Here is an 18,642-nt window from a genome sequence, read left to right as displayed (position 1 = left end):
TGATAGTTGCTAAACTTGTCAATGATGTTAGCACCTCTACATTTACTATTGAAAAAGAACCATCGTTGGTCATGGAATGTGCAACAAGAAGAAACCTTTGTAAAAGTCAAGAAGCTATTACACTCATCATGTCTGCTAGTACATTATGACACATCAAAAGAATTAATATTAACCTGTGATGCATCTCCTTATGGTGTGGGAGTGGTGTTGTCACACAGGATTGAAGATGCTCCCAAAGGCCAATAGGCTGTGTCTCCAGAATCCTCTCTTCTGCCAAGAAGGGTTATTCACAACTTGAAAAGGAAGGTTTATCAGTAATATTTGGGGTGAAGAAATTCCATCAGTATCTGCATGGATGACATTTCACCATCATGTCGGACAATAAACCACTAATGGGTTTATTTAGTGGTGATAAAGCCATTCCGCCAATAGCCTCAGCAAGAATTCAACATTGGGCTTTGATTTTATCGGCATATGAATACACCTTTATGCACCACTCTGGTGTGCATAATGCAAATGCAGATGCACTCAGTCATCTTCCGTTAACAGGTAGCATTGTACATGCTCCAGTGCCACAAGAAGTTGTGCTTGTGTTGAATTTCTTGGACTCTTCACTGGTCTGTGTGAAGCAAATAGGAATTTGATAAATAGGGATCCAATTCTGTCAAAAGTCTGAGACCAGGTATTGCAAGGGTGGTCAAATTCACCAGTGTCCGAAGAGATAAGAGATTCCATGTCCACAAAACAGAGTTAAATTGTCAAAACTGTTCTGGCACAGCGGATGGTAAATGCTGAGCTGCTCAAATCCCAGGGAGAAACTTGAAACAGTTGCCACAATTGTTTTGCAATTTGTATTTTATTTCAGGATGCATGCCTTGAATTCAGTAGTAATAAGTCCACCAAAACTTAAAGGTTTTTTTACAAAACTAAATTAAACATTTATTAATAAAATAAAAGATTTTAAGTGCATGCATAGATCTACAGATTACTACTGTAATAACTCCTAAATCTCCTAATTATTCTGGCTCCCAGTTACACCTCCATTAAGGCAACAGTAAAAACAAATAGATTTAAACAGACCCAGGCAAAGCAACACAATACCCTGGACAGTGATATTCAAAGTGGGTTTTCTTAGCTTCAGTTCCTGTAGGCAGCAACTTGATGCACAGAGACTGCAAGCTTTTCATACTTGTGTTAGATCTTAGAATTCCTTCTCCCCTTATACATAACTTCATCTCCTTTATACATGTTTCTCCCTTTTAATGCAAATTTCATTGTTCCCACATGTTTTTGCAACTTTACTTTTCTCATAATATAAATCTTTTCATAGTACTAATTTTATCAGTAACATTTGGGGAAAATGTTTGGCTTAGCTTCTTCTGTCTAGGTGTAACATCTTACCATCTCTTTGAAATTCAAACTGCTCTGGTTTATCTAAAAATGCAAATGTTCCTCACACCTCATATTCCAAAACTTTAGCCATGTTTGCATATTTAGCATTTCAAACCTAGCTTCCTTTTTGATAACTCAAAGCCTCCAGACCAGCTGTGTCCAATTCAATTAAATCCCCCACATGCACACGCACACACACATACATACACACACACACACACACACACACACACATACATACACACACACACACACACACACACATACATACACACACACACACATACACATACACATACATACACACACATACATACACACACACACACATACACATACACATATACACACAGATACACACACACATACATACACACACACACACACATACATACACACACACATACACACACACACACACATACATACACACACATACACACACACACATACATACATACACACACACACACACATACATACACACACATACATACATACACGCATACACACAGAGAAACTAATCGAAACCCCACTTTTAACCTACCCTCACAATAAATCACAATAATATTATGAAAATTATATTTTCCTGACAAGATGGCATCATGTTATGGGGATCAAGAGTCATCGTCACTTTGCAAGGAGAGGGGCCACTCTTGACAGAGCTTCACAGTGCGCAACTAGGCATTTCGAAGATGAAGATGCTTGCGCAAGTGGCCCGGCATAGACAGTGACATTGAAGGCAGGGTCAAGTACCGTCTCCACTGTCAGCAACAGCAGAAGTTGCCCATTTCAGCTCCGCTGCATCTGTGGGAGTGGCCTGGTCGACCCTGGGTTAGACTGTACATGTAGACTATGTAGTTCCATTCTCAGGTTCCATGTTTTTACTGATCATCGATGTGCGTTCTAAGTGGATGGATGTATATGGAGTTGGGTCACCGACATTGTGTGCAACTATTGAAAAGTTGCACCAATGTTTTAGTGTACATGGCCTACCAGAAGTTATTGTTTTGGATAACGGTACTGTCTTTGCTAGTATGGAATTTCAGAGATTCATGAGCTTAAATGGAATTAAAGATATTAAAACAGCTCCATATCATCCTTCAGCCAATGGGTTAGCTGAAAGAGCAGTGCAAACTTTCAAATCAGGAATGAAGAAATTATCCGAAGGTAATTTAGAAACTCAAATTTCTTGTTTTCTTCTCAATTATTGCCCGATTTCTCATGTAACTACGGGTTCAACACTGTCTGAATTACTGATGGAACATTGCCTTTGTATAAGGTTAAGTCTGGTGTTTCCAAACTTAAGAGGGGAAGGTAGAGAAGAACCAGAGTAGCAGAAATTGAATCGCGATATTCATGGCAAAGCTCGAAGATTTACTCTGGGAGATACAGTTTTTGTGTGGAATTTTGGAAATGGACCTTGTTGGGTTCCTGGTGTAATCACCTCAGAAACTGGACCCTCGACATTCCAAGTGGAAGTGGAAGGTTGGATTGTTTGAAAACATTGGGATGAGCTAAGGAGTAGAGAGAGACATTCCAACAACTAGCTATCCCACCTGTAATTGATGTCGAACCTTTAACAAATCGACCTGGAATAGATATACCTGAGGTCTCTGTTGAAATTACCTAATCCTGAACTGCCTCTGTCTAAGGACCTGATGCTGCAGTTCCTGATCATGTCGATGCACTGGGAGAATCTCAAATGGTAGAGCTAACCGAATTAGAAAACCACCTCAGAGGCTTAATCTTTAATTACATGACTTGTGTATATATGTATATCTTGTGGATTAATATATTCTTTGTAAATAGGAAATGTAAAAAAATACCAACGGGGGAGTAAACATAGCGATTGTAGGTATAACCTTTCCTACTGTTTTTAGGGGGTCACATGACTGTACTGACAAATAAGCCCTAAGCGCAGGTAATCTTAAGGGAAGGTCTTTCTAGTCGTGGGCCTGGTTCAAGCATGTAACGTCTAAAAGAGTTCTGTAGTAAAGTTATCTATTTCAAGTAAGAAAACTTGCAGGTACATCAAGTTCATTACAGTAAACAAGTACACAAGACAGCACTAACGAGTTTTAAAAGGGTGGTTTTTAACTTAGCAAATTAACAGCTATTCAAATATAAATTGAGTCCTTGTAAAAAGCTTGTTTCATTATTTGATATTGATGCTAATATTTTTAGCCAAATGATAGCAGGACCCAAATGGCTGGACTGTACGAAAGCAATCAGGTAGTGATCGTGAGAGCTGGGATCATAAGGATGGTGGGACTATGGGTATTTTGGGAGGTGAGGGATTGTTCAGGTGAAATGTTCTTGTGATAGTTATTCTGATGGCTGGGAGTACTGGGAGCACTTGTGGTCAATGCTCTCCTCTTTGTGCTGCTCCCTCCCCCTCCCCCTCCCAGCACAAAAGGTAAACCTAACAGTGAAAGAAAATGTTTCCAAGGCAAACCAGCAGCCTGCCATCAGCACAAAGTTGGTCCCAAAACTCACAAAGTTGATCATGGAAGAGAAAATAGCCCAAAGGGGACCCAAAAGTTGATCCCCGCCCCCAGCACCCCAACAGCCCACTTCTGATGAGAGGTCATCAACCTGAAATGTTAACTCTGTTTCTCTCTCCACAGTCACTGCCAGACCTGCTGAGTATTTACAGAATTTTCTGTTATTATCCCAGAAGTTGACTAGCATCATAAAAGCACAAACCAGCAACGAACCTATCAGAAGGGGGTGAGCCTTTTAAATAGAGCTCCTGCAGGTGGGCAAAGATCTGGCAAATGGGGTATAATGTGGGAAAATGTGAAATTGTCCATTTTGGCAGGAAGAATAAAAAATAAGCATATTATTGAAATGGTGAGAGATTGCAGAGCTCTGAGGTGCAGATGGATCTGGGTGTCCTAGTGCATGTATTACAAAAGGTTAGTATGCAGGTACAGCAAGTAATTAGTAAAGTTAATAGAATGTTGTCGCTTATTGTGAGGGGAATTGAAAACAAAAGTAGGGAGGTTATGCTTCAGTTATACAGGGCACTGGTGAGTCCACACCTGGAAAACTGTGTACAGTATTGGTCTCCTTATTTAAGGAAGGATATAAATGCATTGGAAGCAGTCAAGAGAAGATGTACTAGACTAATACCTGGGATTGAGCAGGTTGTCTTATGAGGAAACGGTGGACAGGCTTGGCTTGTATCTGCTGGAGTTTAGAAGAGTAAGAGGCGACTTGATTGAAACATATAAGATCCTGAGGGGTCTTAACAGGGTGGATATCGAAAGGGTGTTTCCTCCTGTGAGAGAATCTAGGACTAGAGTTCACAGTTTAAGAATGAGGGGTCGCCCATTTAAGACAGAGGTGAGGAGAATTTTTTTCTTGCAGAGGGTAGTGAGCCTTTGGAACTCCCTTCCGCTAAAGGTGGTGGAAGCAGAGTCTTTGATTACTTTTAAGGCAGAGGTAGATTCTTGATAAGCAAGGGGTGAAAGGTTATCGGGGGTAGGTGGAAATGTGGAGTTGAGGTTACAATCAGATCAGCCATGATCTTATTGCTGTAGGCAGGGCAGGCTCAAGGGGCCAAGTGGCCTATTCCTGCTCCTAATACACATGTTTGTATGGTTAATGCCACAGTTTGTTGTGTGAGTCATGAACTTAGGGAGAACAGTTTTACAAACCAGTGTAGGACCATTATCTTAATATATTTTAATTAGGTTTTTGCATCCTATCGGTGCGCTCCCAATGTTGCGATCAGTGGACTTTTGGCCGGACAAGTGCACATGCACCACTCGCTATATTGGACCCTAAAGTGTCCACTTCGCACCTAAAACATCCATTTATAAGCCCTGGACTCTTAACTGGAAATTACTAGTTCAAGTCTTGATTGACAATGCTCACTTAGTCCGGTTTTCCTAAAAAAAAACAAGGATTGTCCACATGAGCCAGATTGTGTTCCAGGAGCAGAGGGAGCTGGGCATGGTACTGGCAGCATCTCATCCTGTGCCATTCGAGCATATTGTCTGCCTGGTGTGACAAATAAAGATTTGCATGTGAAATTTTCCACTGGTTGTTTATTTTGTAATCTGTTCTGATTAGTAGGAGTTCCTTCATTTTTTTTTGCTGCGGATCTGATGGAGAACATAAAAAAGATAAAGAACAGTAATTTAAAGAAGGGAAATTCTGGAACACCTGTACCATTTAAATAAGGGGAGATGTTTTAGAATTTTAAAAATGATGAATTTGAATGTTTCTTTTATTTGTCCATAGGATCTGGGCATTGCTTGCACACAGTTAGCATTTATCGTCTATCCTTAATAGCCCTCTCAAAGATGGTGCTGAGCCTCCTTCCTGAGCCACTGCAGTCTGCCTGATGTAGATTGTGAGTTCCAGGATTTTGACCCAGCCACATTAAAGGATTGGCAATATAGTTCCAAGTCAGACTGGTGAGGATTGGAGGGGAACTTGGGGGGTGGTGATGTTCTCATGCACCTACTGCCTTTGCTTTTCTAGGCAGTGGGTATCGCAGGTTTGGGAGGTATTATCAGAGTAGCCTTGGTAAGTTGCTGCGGTGCATATTGTAAATGGTACACACAATAGCCATGGTGCGCCGGTGATGGGCGGAGTTAATGTTTAAGTTGGTGGATGGGGTGCTGATCAAATGATTGCTCTGACCTGGCTGGTGCCCCTTGGTTCTGTAAGGAAGAACTTTTGTTAAATCAATAAGAATTATTCTATAGATTTTGGTAAAGTGGAAAAGATACAAATTAATAGTGTTCCTTACTTTTTGTGCTTTTGGCCCTCACATTGGAATTTGTTTCAATTGTTAGTCAGAGCATTATACTTTATATCTCTAGGCATTTAGAATGGGTAAAGCTGTAAGATTCTTTAAATCTGTGACTTTTGGTTCACTGAGAAAATGTCTCTGTTCTGTCTGCTTATTTAGCACGGTAGTGTTGGCCTAGCCTTGATAAAAGCATTTCCGTGGCAAAATAAGTTATTTTTAAACTACGCTTGGCTGAAGATTGAAACTGTTAAAAGGATGGGGAATAGAGGGTAAGAAAGACCATAGGAGACAAACCCATGTATTAAAAAGGATAATAACAGCTTCAGTACCAATGCTGAATATTCCCTGCAAACAATCTTTTCACAGCAGAAAGTGGAAATGCCTGCGACACAGATCAATGAGGCGATGGTATTAAGGGTATCGGAGAGAGCTCAACCATCCAACCCTAGCCTAGTGACAGGATCGAGGCATGGGACAGGGAGAGGGACTAAAGCACAGAAAACTTAATCTTAAAGAATAAAATACAATCCTTCCATTTCAAATTTTAATTCCATTTTAATGTCTCCAAAAATGAACTGGGTTTTGTTGAAATGTCCTTGAACACAGGAGATGGGGGTGGTTCAAACAGTGAAGTGGGCTTGGTTACTGCTCCAAAGAGCTTTGACAAATGTGTATTTTAATGTAGAGATTTATAATGAGCTGTCCCAACTCTGGTAGATCTTTGTATCCGTTAGCCTGCTTAATTGATATCTTCATAATTTAATACATTCTGTGCAAAGGTTGAATGTTGCGATAGCTTTTTGCTTCCCTTCTGGTGCTTTTTGGGCTTTTCAATCCAATATAAAAATGCTCCTATTCGTTATTATGATAGGAGATAGTTCATGGGAAGTGCTAGCAACACTGACCTGAATTTTGCCACAGGTGTCAGGACTCAGTGAAAAGTGGATCCCAAGCCTTCACTTGCTGGCAGTGGGATCGGATTAGCGATTTTATTGCAGTAAGCCTCCCAATTAACTGCCTGTGGGCCTATAACCTAAATAAGGAGGGCAGGAGGGCTACTGGTGCTGGCGACCCAATCAGAGAGTTAGCAGGCCTGGCTGGAAGCCTTACCATTGCCACCTGGCGAGGTAGTCGTTGGAGCATGCAGGAGAGCTTGGGAACTATGTAGGTAATTAACATTTTCTTTCAAAATTCCTAGAGCCCTGTGTCCTTCCGGGGAGATCACTAAGGCCACAGGGGGGGCCTTCCCTGCCTCTGGCTCCCTCTTTGTGCTATGGAAGCTGGTCCCCTAGAGCTGCCACAGGGAGGTCCCCTCCAATTAGCTAACGGTTGGCCCGCCATCAGCAAGGTGCTGATGACACTGTAAAACGGCCCCTAATTGGGCCTTTAATTATGGCAATTAGCTGTCAGCTCACTTCGAGTGGGCTGCCTCTGCTTAAGGTCCCACCGCTGGGAAAATGCTCCAACAGCTGGACTGCATCAGGGAACTGATCTAGCACAATTCCCCGCAATTTTACAGGCACTCTCCTGTCTCCCAAGGCTGGTAAAATCCTCACCATTAATTCTTCATAACCAGTGAACAAATTGCATTCCACTTCTGGCCCTTGCAAGTGTAGCTGCTGCCGGAAGTGCAGGCTGGCAGAATTAACACTAAAATGTATCTCCTCCGTGTAATATAAGCCAATTTGCCGAGAAATGTTAGTATTTTCGCTGGACATATTAATTCTTCCTGATAATTTTAACTGAATGTTTCCTTTGTCTGTTTTTGCTCCAGTATAATCTTACGTGATGATACAATTCATGCTTGTGTGAAGACACTTAAAAAATCAGCTCGTCTCAGTTGGCAGCATGTTCACACTAGATCATAAAGTGTGTCACTCCTCTGGACTTGAGCCAGTTGGTCAGATTAACATTTTAGCGGCAGTACTGAGAGATGAGACATAAAACCTGAAACCCTGCCTGCTTGCTCAGGTGACTGCGAACGATAAATGGAGAGATGTTGGAGTTGGTTGTGGAAATAAGAGAACAATTAAGTAAACAACCGTCTTCATCTAAATTGTCTAATTTGAAAATTGCCAAGATAATCCTGGCTCCATGAAACAATCTGGTGCCAGGCCGGGTCCATTAGAGGACAAGTTAGCCAGCTGCGGGGATCGGGAATGGACCACAGGAGGGGTTGAAGGAGGGGGTGTGCTTGAGGTGGTTTTGGGTCACAGTATTTTTGTGGAGACTGGAGGAGTATTTCTACTCCTCCCAGGCCCACAAAAGTAATTCCCTTTGAACCTGCTCAGGCCACTTCTGCATTATAACCTTTTTTTGTTATTCATTCACAGGATGTGGGTTTCGCTGGCTGGGCTAGCATTTATTGCCCATCCCAAATTGCCCTTGAGCAGGTGGTGGTGAGCTGCCTTCTTGAACTGCTGAAGTCCATCTGATGTAGGTACACCCACAGTGCTGTTAGGGAGGGAGTTCCAGGGTTTTGAATCAGCGACAGTGAAGGAACGGCGATATATTTCCAAGTCAGGATGGGGAGTGACTTGGAGGGAAACTTCCAGGTGCTGATGTTCCCATCTATCTGCTGCCTTTGTCCTTCCAGATGGTAGTGGTCGTGGGTTTGGAAGGTGCTGTCGAAGGAGCCTTGGTGAGTTCCTGCAGTGCATCTTGTAGATGGTACACACACTGCTGCTACTGTACATCACTGGTGAAGTGAGTGAATGTTTGTGGATGCGGTGCCAATCAAGCGGGCTGCTTTGTTCTGGACAGTGTCAAGCTTCTTGAGTGTTGTTGGAGCTACAGTCATCCAGGCAAGCGGGGAGTATTCCATCACACTCCTGACTTGTGCCTTGTAGATGGTGGACAGGCTTTGGGAGTCAGGAGGTGAATTACTCATCACATGATTCCTAGCCTCTGACCTGCTCTTGTAGCCACAGTATTTATATGACTAGTCCAGTTCAGTTCCTGGTCAATGGTAACCCCCAGAATGTTGATAGTGGGGGATTCAGTGATGGTAATGCCATTGAACATCAAGGGGCGATGGTTGGATTCTCTCTTGTTGGAGATGGTCATTGCCTGGCACTTGTGTGGCGCGAATGTTACTTGCCACTTGACAGCCCAAGCCTGGATATTGTCCAGGTCTTGCTGTATTTGGACATGAACTGCTTCAGTATCTGAGGAGTTGCAAATGGTGCTGAACATTGTGCAATAATCAGCGAACATCCCCACTTCTGACCTTATGATGGAAGGAAGGTCATTGATGAAGCAGCTGAAGATGGTTGGGCCGAGGACACTACCCTGAGGAACTCCTGCAGTGATGTCCTGGAGCTGAGATGACTGACCTCCAACAATCACAACCATCTTCCTTTGAGCTAGGTATGACTCCAACCAGCAAAGAGTTTTCCCCCTGATTCACATTGACTCCAGTTTTATTAGGGCTCCTTGATGCCACACTCAGTCAAATGCTGCCTTGATGTCAAGGGCAGTCACTCTCATCTCACCTCAGGAGTTCAGCTCTTTTATCCATGTTAGAATCAAGGCTGTAATGAGCTCAGGAGCTGAGTGGCCCTGACAGAACCCAAACTGGGCAACAGTGAGCAGGTTATTGCTAAGCATATGCCACTTGATAGCACTGTTGATGACCCCTTCAATTACTTTACTGATGACCGAGAGTAGACTGATGGGGCGACAATTGGCCAGGTTGGATTTGTCCTGCTTTTTGTGGACAGGACATACCTGGGCAATTTTCCATATGGCAGGGTGGATGCCAATGTTGTAGCTGTACTGGAACAGCTTGGCTAGGGGCGCGGCAAGTTCTGGAGCACAAGCCTTCAGTACTATTGCTGGAATTTTGTCAGGGCCCAAAGACTTTGCAGTGTTCAGCGCCTTCAGTCATTTCTTGATGTCATGTGGAGTGAATCAAATTGGCTGAAGACTGGCATCTGTGATGCTGGGGACCTCCAGAGGAGGCCACTTGGCATTTCTGGCTGAAGATTGTTGCAAATGCTTCAGCCTTATCTTTTGCACTGATGTGCTGGGCTCCCCCATCATTGAGGATGGGGATATTTGTGGAGCCTCCTCCTCCAGTGAGTTGTTTATTTGTCCCCCAGCATTCAAGACTGGATGTGGCAGAACTGCAGTGCTTAGATCTGATCCGTTGTTTGTGGGATTGCTTAGCCCTGTCTATTACTTGCTGCTTATGCTGTTTGGCACGCAAGTAGTCCTGTGTTGTAGCTTCACCAGATTGACACCCCATTTTTAGGTATGCCTGGTGCTGCTCCTGGCACGCCCTCCTGCACTCTTCATCGATCCAGGGTTGATCCCCTGGCTTGATGGTAATGGTAGAGTGGGGGATATGGCGGGCCATGAGGTTACAGATTGTGGTTGAGTACAATTCTGCTGCTGATGGTCCACAGCGCCTCATGGGTGCCCAGTCTTGAGTTGCTAGACCTGTTTGAAATCTATCCCATTTAGCACAGTGGTAGTGCCACACAACACGATGGAGGGATCCTCAATGTGAAGGCAGGACTTCGTCTCCATAATGACTGTGCTGTGGTCACTCCTACCGATACTGTCATTGACAGATGCACCTGTGGCAGGCAGGTTGGTGAGGGTGAGGTCAAGTATGTTTTTCCCTCTTGTTGGTTCTCTCACCACCTGCCTCAGACCCAGTCTAGTAGCTATGTCATTTAGGACTCAGCCAGCGGTGGTGCTACTGAGCCACTCTTGGTGTTGGACATTGAAGTCCCCCACCCGGAGTACATTCTGCACCCTTGCCACCCTCAGTGCTTCCTCCAAGTGGTGTTCAACATGGAGGAGCACTGAATCATCAGCTGAGGGAGGGTGGTACGTGGTAATAAGCAGGAGGTTTCCTTGCCCATGTTTGACCTGATGCCATGAGACTTCATGGGGTCCAGAATCAATGTTGAGGTCTACCAGGGCAACCCCCTCCCACTGGCCGCCACCTCTGCTGGGCTTATCTGCTGGTGGGATAGGACATATCCAGGGATATTGATGGTTGTGTCTGGGGCATGATCTGTAAGGAATAATTCCGTGAGTATGACTATGTCAGGCTGTTGCTTGACTAGTCTGTGAGGCAACTCTCCTATTTTGGCACTAGCTCCCAGTTGTTAGTAAGGAGGGCTTTGCAGGGTCGACAAGGCTGAGTTTGCCATTGTTGTTTCCGGTGCCTGGGTCGATGCTGGGTGGTTCATCCAATTCCATTCCTTTTTTGTGATGCATTTAAGAATCAACCACATTGCTGTGGGTCTGGAGTCCTGTGTAGGCCAGACCAGGTAGCGACAACAGATTTCCTCCCCTAAAGGACATTAGTGAACCCATCTGGGTCACAACAATGGTCCCAAATCATGTAGTCAAATAGTCCATCGTTCCATGGTCATCTTTAGGCTTTTACTTCCAGATTTTTATTGAATTCAAATTCCACCATCTGCTCTGAAGGGATTCAAACCCGGGTCCCCAGAACATTACCCCGGGTCTCTGGTCCAGCGATAATACCACTACGCCATCACCTCCCCTACCCTGTAGGACAGGGTGGACCATGCCCTACCCAGTTTCCCACAAAATTTCAGACTACTTTAGGGCCTTTTATTCACCCAGCAGTTCGAGTTAAAATTGCCCATTGTATCATACAGGTTCCAAAGCATGTAGTCAAATAATCCATTATGCCATTGACCATTTTGTGTATTATGTGAACATGTGTTAACTAATTTAATAATGTACAAGCAGCTGAAAATACAAAGGATACTATGCCTGACTCTGAACTGAAGGGTCATGGTTCAAGCCTGTCTTTGGTCCAACATACGATGTCATAGTTGAGCAAGTTTGATCAGTTCTCAGGCAATGAGAATGAACACAGTATTAAGTCAAAACTTTCCACCTCAAGGAGAGGCAGGTCCAACTTCCGTCAGCCGCTCTTAAACCTTGTTCCATCTGGCCAACATAAGGTGGCATTGATAACAGTCACACAGAAATCTGCCTCACAAACCATCTAATATCACTGACTGCTGTGGGACACATGGTAACACTGTCCTTCCCCCGAAAACCATTTCTGATATTGAAGGGTTTCAAAAGCAAGACAACAAAAAAATACCTGTCGTGTTTGTTGCCTATGGGTCCAATAAATGTGGCAATTTTGCCAGCTATTATTATGCACTTGGTATGGGCTAATTTTGAAGAATAATATTGGTGATCATTCATATGAATATTTATTAAATTGTCCAGATTTGGAAAGGCTCCACCTTCTGAGTGAATTGTAAGTTTCTTGTTACATTATTTTAGATCTCTTAATGAATATAAAAAGTTCCTTGTCCTCCACAGAACTGCTGATCTAATATTTCACAGTAACAATGTTTGGCACTTAGTTTATCATCAGATATTTTTGTAAATTTTGGCTTAGACTTCCTGGTCTGCCAAGTGGAGGGAAAATTAATTCCTCAACAGATCCACTGGTGTTTTAGTTCTCAAGGTTACAGCCTAACAACAGTGCGTTAACATAAGAGAGGAACGAGCTGATGCGTGCTGCTGACCAGGGTTGAGTGTAGTGACCAGCAGCACCCCCACCACACACCCCCACCTCCCCCAACAATCAACAAAAGCATCAATAAGGATGATTGGAAATAAAGCCTCATTATACAAAACCAAGAGTTAACTGTAGATGGAATGTCAAATGATAGAATTAAAGTAGACGGGTAATCTAACAAAGTTCATAGAGGAATATCATACAAATATATTAAGCATTCATCCATTCAAATGACCAACAGCAATTTCTAGGTGCAATCTCATAACTTACTTTATTACAATGGTTCTGAATAGTATAGGACAAGGCATTATTGGCAGCAGTGAGCTTTATTTTATGCAGATGTGGCTGGTGCTGGCTAGGCCAGCATTTATTACCCATCCCTAGTGAACTGGTATAATGAAGACAGACCAGAAGATGAATGTTGAAAACAAGTTTAATAATGTGCAATTACTATCTGCCTTCTACACCTTGATGTACCTCGCTGTGTGAGTATCTTCGATTGTTTTGCTTTCCCGGTTATAAATTTTGAAGGAAATAGAAATAAAACATTAGCAATCATTCACAACCAATAGGATCTTGGGATATTTTTGTTAACTTATACAACACCAATTGCTTTCTCAGATACAATAATTAATGGTCATGGGCCTAAATACACGATGAAACGGTGGGCGGTGGGGGCAAAGATCTGAATAAATCATTAAGCAGTAACAACACACATTAATCAACTTAGGTTTACTAAATCACCATGAATCTGCATTAGCTGCACAGAATAGCCATTGGTGGTCAAGTTAGAATGTGCATAGCAGGATTTTGAAAATTTAATTGCAAACGGGAAATAACTCTCATTAATCAGATCACTCCAATTTCATTAACTGTCTGTTTATATATATATATATATATAAATAAATATATATTATATATATATATATATATGCTGTTAAAATGCTTGATGTGAATTTGGTTGCATTTTATGTCATTAAACGCTACACAAGAGAAATGGACATCATTAAATTCAGACCCTATCTTGGTTCAGTGGTGCTGAAGACAGCTCAACAAGTCTTCCCATTTGTTCCTCCCGCACTCTCCAGGAAAAAAACCTGACAATAGTGGTTATTGATTTCTTCAGAACAAATAACACTTCCACAAACCTCGTGCATCGAAGAATTCATCCTCTGAGCTGTCGGCAGAGTCAAGCACGTTATTCTGCATCCGCCACTGTGAGTTACTGTGTCGGCAAGAGGCAGCTGCAATAGGAAGAGAAAAATCAGTCAGAGGAAACTAGCCCTGTCAGTAGCTAGAGCTAACACTCAGTTGTGTCTGTGAAGTTCATGATTTCCCACTACAGAACACCACTTTAAAAAAGAGCACTAAGTAATGGAAAACCATGTTAGTGTATGGAAAGTAGCCTTGAAAAGGTTCCTCAGTCAACACCAGCCTTTGTATAATGTAGATTTGTTATGACTGCTTCCTTAACAGAGCTCACACAAAGCGGCTTACCCTACTTTCCTAGTTTACTTTTTCTGCACCCAAATTATACGAAAGGACTTTAAGTGTTACATAGAATAAGGTGATCGGCTCGCTCAGTTATGCAGTTTGTTGCTCAGTGATTAACTGAGTCGTACAGATCAGGTTCGGTCTGCAGTTTGTGCCAATGCAACTGATAGCAGCTGGTGTTAGAGGCATTAGGGCTCATCAATCTTAGTCTGAAGTGAAGAAAATCAAAGAGCATTCCCATTCCGGATTTGTATTCACTGGCCCTTATTGGGAGTGGATGGCATGTGGACAGTATCAGGCTTGGCTGTGTAAATCTCTCATTTCAATAGCCCACCACAACACTCAGTAACAGATGAAGAATGATCATATCAGATATAGCTAGCTTACAGGTGAGTAAGTTCGATTTATTGAGGAGGAAAGAAAACTACACATGAGAAATGTTAAAACAATTGATAGGCAACTGCAGCCCATTGGAATCCTTCAATCGTATTGAATATATTTGAAGAGCTCAATGTTATTTACATGCATTGTCATTATTGTGCAGTTCAGCTTTGCTATTGCTCTCAGTGGTGTACTTCTGATCCCATGGTTTGTGGTTACTGAGAGGGACCGTACTCTGTTTTAAAGTTATTCTCTCATCTCTCCGTTCATCAGTGTTAACCTTAGCGTGATGCCCCATACTATTTGGGACAAATAATGGAACTGCACAGGTGATTAAAGAGGATTACTGGTGAGCTGCTTTTACGCTAGAAACTGGTTCACCTTTGGCAGAGAAGTAGTTATCCACTTGTTGGGTCAGCTACAGATGGTTCCGCTTCCCGACTCCCCCATCCACCCATGAAAGCACATTCGTTGCTGCTTATTGGGTCGAATCTTTGGAGCAGTGGCAATCACCGCCAGATTGACGCGCTGCTTCGGTTTTCTTACCCAATGCCGGAGCTTCGTATTTCTCACCTGGACTTCCGAACAGGGCCTCTTCAGAAGTGCGGAGTGTACCTGCCCTGGGAGTCATTTCTCGGAGTGCAGGATCGTTGAGGGAAGCAAAGCCACAACCACTTTCTATAGCACCAACTGCCATATTCTGGTAAGTCTTCATTCACTGACACACTGAAAAGCTTTGGGTCATTTAAATAGTTTTACAGGGCATGAGCGAATGAGCGTGAGCTGAATTATATATACTGACTTGCCATTTAATGTTCATAAATCGATTCACTTTGATTAAACATACAAGTTCAATACAATGAATAAATCTGAGAGATGGACTACTCTGTCTCAGGCTGTGGAGGCATCACATTGAAAAATATGAAATGCTTAGGACTTCAGCTGAGAGAATATGAATAAGGCCATGGGCAAGGCAGATTATCATTTTTTGATTTCCCCTTTTGGGTTGTCCATATGCAGGATGGTGTTCTGTGAATGTTTTATCAGTTACAGTCACAATGCACATACTCACATTTTCCACAGTTTCCTATAAATGCCTGAGAATGAGGAGAGTGTGCAGGTGTCAGTTTATTTCACTCCACAGGTACATCTGATAATAGATGAATGCTAGCAGTTCAGGCTGTGAAATATTGCACTTTTCATTTTGAATGACACCAGCGCAGTGAGGGCAGACAATCCCTCCACACCAGCAGCTGCTTTGTCGCAGTGCTAGGGCTGCTGAGATTTGCACTGCCGCTGCTGAATGTTCCATTTTTTATTAACAAAGCATTCACAAAAAAATTTGTCTTTCTTTTTTGAAGGGAAATATCTATTTTAAAAAAGAATTTTGTCATCAACCAGGTGATTTGGTGAATACACCAGAGTCCTGCAATCCCTCACAGCAAAGAAAGGAAGTCATGGTGGGCCCCTCTCCCACACCTCCTGGTGGCTGGTTACAGGATAACTTTGACAATATTAGCACAGACTCAGAATTGTTACAGCGCAGAAGGAGGCCATTCTGCCCATCACATCCGCACCAGCTCTCTGAATGAGCGTTTCACTTAGTGTTATTCTCCTGCCTTCTCCCCATAATCCTGCAGACTGTTCCTTTTCAAATAACCATCTAATTCCCTCCTGAATGCCTCAATTGAACCTGCCTCCGCCATCCTCTCAGGCACTGCATTCCAGACCCTGATCGCTCACTGTGTGAAAAAGTATTTTCTCATATTGCTTTTGCTTCTTTTGCCAATTACTTTAAATCTGTGCCCTCGTTCTTGATCCTTTCATGAGTGGGAAAGGTTTTTCCCCATCTACTCTACCCAGACTCCTCATGATTTTGAATCAAATCTCCTTTCAGCCTCTTTCCTCCAAGAAAAAGAGTCCCAACTTCTCCAATCTTACTTCATAACGGAAGTTCCTCATCACTGAAACTATTTTTGCAAGCCTCTTCTGCACTCTCTCCAATGCTACACATCCTTCCTAAAATGCCTTCCTAAAGTGCCTTCCTGCACTACTCCAGCTGAGGTCTAACTAGTGTCTTACACAAGTTCAACATAACCTCCTTGCTCTTGTATTCTATGCCCCTAGTAATAAAGCCTAGGATACTGTATGCTTTATTAACTGCTCTCTCAACCTGTCCTTCCACCTTTAATGACTTATGTACATTTGCATCCAGGTCCCTCTCCTCCTGCACCCCCTCTATCAATTTAGGGAGGAGAGGTTGAGGTTTGTTGTCATGAGATCTAAAGAGAAAGAATAAGTTAAGTAAAAGGAAAAAGCTTTGAAAATGTAATCTAGATTCTCCTTCCTAAAATAGGGATGCCAAACTCAATCATAATGTCCTACCATTCCCAAGGCCGAGATTAGTTAACTTAGAACAGACCATAGATCAAATCTAGGACTTTCTTTGTCCATTTGGCTCCTCTCCTCGGTGGATAAATTTGCAGAGCACCCTTACTTTCTAATGCAACAAATTATATTGAAAAATCTCTCAAATATCAATATTTGGATTCGGTTTATATCCAACATTTCTGTAGAACTAAATTATACAGTCACAACTAGGTCACTTATAGATTATGACATCTCTAACTGAATGCATTAGATGAATATCATGTTGTATCTGAATGGGTGGAATCCTCTACCTGATGAATTCGAAGATATTGAAGCAATTACAGAAACAATTAAAATGTCACAATAGCCTTCTTAACACATCTTAAAGGAGCCTAACCACCTTCATTAACATTTCACAGGGGAGTTTATTTTATATATATTTACGATGTGACCTAAGTTATCAGTGGAGCAGAAAGCAAAATGTCTCAGAACGTGGACACAATGTGAAGTTCAAAAGTCGCACATCATGTGGAGCATGCGAGTAAAATAATGTGCAATGGTAGACGATGTCAGGGTATGGAAGCAAGATGTACTCCAGGGTGGAGAAACTCATAGACTTTGGGAGCAGCATGAAGTACAATGGTAGCATATCGAATGAGGTATGGCAATAGGATAAAGTACAGTAACAGTGTCATGTGACATATGGTGTGCAAGAAGTCTGTACATTAGATTGATTTCAAGTATAATCCACTGAAGAACAGATAACAAAAACAAAATGTTATTTCCTCAGATTGTACCAACAGTAAACACATTTGGTCAAAAACTTTCTAAGTTTTCCTTTACAACCCCAGAAGCTCAGGAGTGAGGCTTCAACCCATAACCTTCCAACTCAGAGGCAAGAGAGCCACCACTGAGCTAACATCATACAATTCCAACTATATTGTTAATAATGCAGCCAGGCTAAAGTTCCACTTGCCAACGTTAGCGAAATGTGACCCCATCCCAAATCCCAGGATGGAGCCATATAAATATTAGTGCCACAGACCCAGCGGATTATAGAACGGCACTTAATCACAAAGGGATTGGTGTATAAGGGCTGGATTTTCTTGACTTTTTAATCGTGCGAGATAAGGGTGCAGGTAGCAAGCCTGCGTGCAGCACTCCTGACCTTGCTGGCTCCATTGTGGAAATGGGCATTTCAGACCCCCCCCCACCCCGAGTCTGGATGGAGTTGGGCCAGCTTCTAAAGGAGACATGGTTCAAGCACCTCAGAGGAGTCATAAACCATGAGGTTTGGAGTTTGGAGTTGGGAATCTTTTGATAGGCGAGTTCAAAAGATGTTGACAACTTCACATGTCACAATATATTGCTGTATGATATATTTTTAATGCAGTGATTAATGATAGGGATTTGTTCTTATAAGGTAAGCATTAATTTGATCAGCATTGTGAAAGTGGAAAGGTGTTCAGATGCATTATGCATTGCTAAGGTGCTCGTAGTTATTGAACAGTATTGATATTCAGATTTGAATGTGTCAGTGATCCCCTCTTATTTAATCTTTTCATTGATTGACAGTGCTGACATCTGTTCCCCTGCTTCAAAGGTTGAACAGATGGCTGAGCTCTTTCAATAGCTTCAAAGTTTTAATGTATTAAGCTCTGGAGGTTTTGTTTATACAGCTGTGCAATGGAATCCCATTATG

The 18,642-nt window shown here is 42.5% G+C and overlaps 1 protein-coding gene across 4 annotated transcripts in view; it reads right to left on the bottom strand.

Moving 5' to 3' along the window:
- pitpnm3 (PITPNM family member 3) overlaps positions 1-18,642 on the bottom strand; it is a 545,233-nt gene that overhangs the window by 490,591 nt on the left and 36,000 nt on the right. For all 4 annotated transcript variants that reach the window (XM_078547946.1, XM_078547947.1, XM_078547944.1 and 1 more), the window contains exon 2: positions 13,844-13,939. In XM_078547946.1, the coding sequence (XP_078404072.1) occupies positions 13,844-13,904 (61 nt within the window). In that variant the 5' untranslated portion in view covers positions 13,905-13,939. The remainder of the gene's footprint in view (positions 1-13,843; positions 13,940-18,642) is intronic.

This window comes from Cetorhinus maximus, chromosome 9 (genome assembly GCF_964194155.1).
Source record: "Cetorhinus maximus chromosome 9, sCetMax3.hap1.1, whole genome shotgun sequence".
NCBI lineage: Eukaryota > Metazoa > Chordata > Chondrichthyes > Lamniformes > Cetorhinidae > Cetorhinus > Cetorhinus maximus.
The sequence above is the reverse complement of the archived record's forward strand: the minus strand, read 5'-3'. Positions and strand labels throughout refer to the sequence as shown.